A 4,506-nucleotide genomic window follows, 5' to 3' on the forward strand; every position below is an offset into this window, starting at 1 on the left:
TCCGGCCGCGGGTTCGGATCCCTGCCAGGCGCTCCCAGACGGACGGACAGACGGACCGACAGGTGCGCGCCTGGATGGGAGACGGGAGAAGGGAAAAGATACGCAGGGGCCCTGGACAGAAAGACCCGGGGCTTTCCAGATCTCCACTGGTGCCGGCCCTCCATCCACCTCTTCCTGCATGCACGGGGATGCTCCCGTGTACACAGGCGTGTGCACGCGTGTGTGGTGTGTGGTGTGCATGCACCTGCGCGTGTGTGCATGCGTGTGCTTGTGCCGGCAGTACTGGGGAGGGCTCCAGGGAAAACAGAGACTTGCTCGGCTGGCGCTCCACCACCCGTGCCAGGCCTCCAGTTCGGCATCTAGCCCAGGCAATGAAGTCCCCTTAGACCTTTCTCTCCTGGCTGGCTTTGAACCTTGACCTCTGATCTCACAGCCTCTTGCTGACAGGCATTCCCCAAACCCATCACTGCGTTTGAACTGGGTTGGACGGGCTTGGGGTGCGAGGTGGAGTGGTTTGCCTTTGGCTCAATTTTTAGTTCCCCCCAGCTTGGTAGCAGCACTGCCGGATCTGCAGGAGGATGGTTTACGCACGCTTTGCCAAGTGATTACCACCAGCACGCTAATTACGCATCCACCCTTCGGGGGAGGGCAGGGCAGAGATGCTTGTGTTATCTAAAGATCTCTTGGATTGGGTGTGGTAGCTCTTCTCTATAGTCCCAGCTACTTGCGAGGCACGAGTAGGTGGATCACCGTCCTAGGGCAGTTCTGGCAACAACTTGAGACCCTATCCAAAAGATAACTAAAGCAGAAAAAGGCTGGGAGTGAGGCTCAAGTGGACAGCAGGGTGTTTGCCTAAGGTAGCATGAGGCCCTGAGTTCAAGCCCCGGCTACTACTAAAAGGAAAATTAAAAATCAAAACAGAGTGGCCGTGCCTATCAGCCTGATCTTTTAAATCGGCAGAGAGAGAGAGAGAGAGAGAGAGAGAGAGAGAGAGAGAGAGAGAAAGAGAAAAAGAGGGAGAGGGAGAGAGAGAGGAGAGGAGAGAGGAGGGGGGGAGGTTTAGATTGCACTTGACCTTTGAGGGGCCACTTAATTGCAGGGTTGGGGTTTGAAGTCCTCTTACCTGGGATTACAGGCAGGAAGTACCAAGCCCCTCCTGTGTTTTGAGAGGTGGGTGTGTTTGGTGTTTTAGGGCAGGGGGCGCCCTTCCTCTCTGGACCTCAGGGTCCCCATCTGCTCCGGGAGGGGGCTGGGCCTTCCCCGTTGGGCACGGAGGCATCTTCCAGGGCAGACAAAAGGGCCCCATTGAACCCCAGGACGCTCCTCACAAAGGCCTTTTCTCCTCCAGCCACAATGGCTCTGTCAAGCAGGTAGCAGGGCGGGAGAACGGAGCTCATTGTCAATCCCAGCCTCAGTCTCCCTGGGGGGGCGGGCCAGCGGCTCGGAGGGGTAGAGCTGGGCCTGGGACAGATGAGCTCTGTCCTCAGGCAGCGAGGGTCCACTGAAACAGCCCTCCATCCTTCCCAGCTATGTAGGGAGGAGGAGCAGGACAAGGAATTTTACCAAAACAAACAACAAACAACCCCAGGTCTCTAAATCCTTGCGGGTCTTCAGGAAGCACCCCACGTTTCATAGAAAAGAACTTCATTGTGTGATTAGGGAGCCGTGGATTCTGTGAGCCCTGACTTGGTTAACCATCTTCTCATTCTGATGTTTTGGGCCTTCCTTCCAGGGTAGAATGCGTCCTGCCAGGAACCAGATCCCTATCCTTGAGATGAGGAAGGCTACGTGTTATCTGCATGTTGGGGGAGGAGGTGGCTTACATTGGGGGGGACATTTTTCTCAGGCCACTACCTCTTGCCGGACAAGTGTTAATTCTTGGGGTGAGAAATACATCCCTCTGGAACAGATGCATCCTGAAGTATGCCATCTTTGAAGCAAAGGTGGCACTTCGGTGTTTCCAAATACCGTATTTCTGCATGGCCTTCACTGGGCCTCAGTTTCCTCAAGTTATCTGGCCTCATTTTTCCCCTAAAAATGACTTTGGTCCTTTCATCTTATGGGCAGTACGTGAGGGGCTATTTCCTGTAAGCTGACCATTCCTCCTTTCCCTCCTTGTCTATCCACCTTCATTTCCCCTAAAACCATCGTGTGTGTATCCTTAATCTTAAGAGAAGCGCATTAAGCTTGAGTGTTTGGATTCCCAGCAGACATGTACCATGCCTCATTTTGCCTAGGCTGGTCTGCCTCACTCCTAGTGTCTCTGACCTTGGGGAAGAAGGTTGCCTTTGCTTTCCCTGGCTGGGGAGGTATGGGGGGGGGAGGGGGGAGACACACCATGTGTCTTCCTCGGGCACAGTATAGACCATCGGGATTCAGACAGACAGACAGACACACACACACACATACACACACACACACACACACACGCTGTCTTGGAGGAAATCTACTGGTGCTCTACCACTTGGACCACCCTCCACTTCTGGCTTTTTTTTTGCTAGTTAATTGGAAAGAAGAGTCTCACAGATGTAAGCCATGCTCTCGATCTCAGCCTCTTGGGTAATTAAGATGAGAAGATGAGTCTAGAACCTTCTTTGCCACGCCTTTCCTGGTCCTGCTCTCCAGGGGGGTGGCTCAAAGACCCAGGGAACGCAGGGAGCATCTACACCATCTTCTCAGTAGCCCTATTCCGAGAACTTCCCCTTGGCTTACAGATGGGGAAACAAAGGCACAGAGCAAGATAAAGCCATGCCCAACTAGTTTGTGACAAAATCAGCCCTCCATTCAAAGTCACTTGAACCCAACCTGGCACTCTGCCTCTGATTTCTTTATGGACAGAAAGGGCCGATCTGAGAGCAAATCCTGTAACAGTTAATATTCTGGGGCCATTTGCTAAGAATAAGCCAACACACTAAAACTTCCACACCGGCCCCCGGGGGTCACGCCTGTAACCCAGCCTGTAGCTCACCAGGCTGAGCAGGAACATACTAGAGACTCTTATTTTCCTCCACTTAGCCACCAACAAGCCAGAAGCAGAAGCATTGCTCCAGCGGCAGAGCTCCAGCCTTTAGTAAAAAAGCTGACAGTGCCCAAGCCCTGAGTTCAAGCCCTAGAATTTGTGTGACCCCCCAAAAAAAAACCACACCTTCTTTCCACACACAGTACTCCGTGTATGTGATGATCATGCACCTGTGAATTCGGAGTGTTTCCCTGCAATGGGAGTTCTTCCCATTGTAGAGATGGGAAAACTGAGGCTCGGGAACGTGAAGTAAACTTGTCTGCGGAGCTGGGATGGAGCCTGGTTGACAGATCCCAGCGCCAGTGACCCCAGCGCTCATTCCACAGGCTGATCACGCTCTGCTTCTGGAATCATCCACCCCCCCGGTGGAGCAGTCCGAGGCGGGCAGAGCTCTCTCTGAAGACAGGTATGTGGACGAGCAGCATCCGAGTATGCGGAGGGGAAGGCATCCCGATGATGCAGACAGAACCTCGGCATCAGCTGGTGGGCCATGGCGGTGGCCACTCCTGTCTGTCAGTTCAACTACTCAGAAGAGGAGAATGGGAGGATCGAGGTTCTGGGCCAGCTCAGGCTAAAAGTTCTCACCTCGGCCCATAGCTACTTGGAAGGCGGTGACAGGAAAGCTTGAATTCCAGGCTGACCCAAGCAAAAAGTGAGTCCCTTTCTCAACAATAAACCAAAAGCAGGAATTACAGGTGTGCACCACCACACCTGGCTTGTTCCAGGCTGTCTAGATGTGTCCTCTCTATTTTTACGGCAATCCTGCACAAGGATGACCTCATGGAATGCCACTTCGGTGGTAGCTTCAGGGTACCTGAACTTGTCCTAATTTTACAGCCAATGACACGGAGTCTGTGAGGTCACGTGACACAGCTCAGAAGCACACCGACTGTAGACAGCTAAGGGACCAGGGCAGGATCACAGAACATCACTGCTCTGTTCCTGAGCTTGTGTGCCCAAGACAAGCGCTCCACCACTTTGAGCCACAGCTCCACTTCTGCCTTTGGGTGCATGGGTGATCAGTCTCATGGACTTTCCCGCCCAGGCTGGCTTCGAACCACGATCCTCAGATCGCAGCTTCCTGAAGCAGCTAGGATGATAGGCGTGAGCCAGCAGCGCCTGGTGGCTTCTCTTCCCAGTGTTTGCCTCTCTGAGTCATGGCAACCCGGGGGTAAGAGCACGGAGGAGTTGGTACTCCTGGGCCTGTGGGGACCGGCAGTGCTGGGCATGCAGAGGCAGGGAGGGATGGGAAGCAGCTAGCTCTGAGCGTGGCCAGAGAAAGAAAAGCTTGGCTCTGCACTGGAGGTCAACCTGAAAACAAACGACAAACCTAGGCTCACGGGGCTCATGCGCCCACTGGAGCCTATGTCAGGGGCTGGATAAAAAGTCAGGAGCCAAGCTGGTGGGTCATGCCTGTAATCCCAGATACTTAGGAGGCTGAGCTCTGAGGATCATGGTTCAAAGCCAGTGCGGGGGGCTGGGAAGGT

The 4,506-nt window shown here is 53.9% G+C and overlaps 1 protein-coding gene across 1 annotated transcript in view; it reads right to left on the reverse strand.

Moving 5' to 3' along the window:
- Window positions 1-1,397, reverse strand: part of Nipal4 (NIPA-like domain containing 4) — an 11,563-nt gene extending 10,166 nt beyond the window's left edge. The window contains exon 1 of the mRNA XM_013030873.1: window positions 1,256-1,397. Within this exon, the coding sequence (XP_012886327.1) occupies window positions 1,256-1,397 (142 nt within the window). The remainder of the gene's footprint in view (window positions 1-1,255) is intronic.
- Between the last annotated feature and the right edge of the window lie 3,109 nt (window positions 1,398-4,506).

This window comes from Dipodomys ordii, unplaced genomic scaffold, assembly GCF_000151885.1.
Source record: "Dipodomys ordii isolate 6190 unplaced genomic scaffold, Dord_2.0 Scaffold135, whole genome shotgun sequence".
NCBI classification, from domain to species: Eukaryota; Metazoa; Chordata; class Mammalia; order Rodentia; family Heteromyidae; genus Dipodomys; species Dipodomys ordii.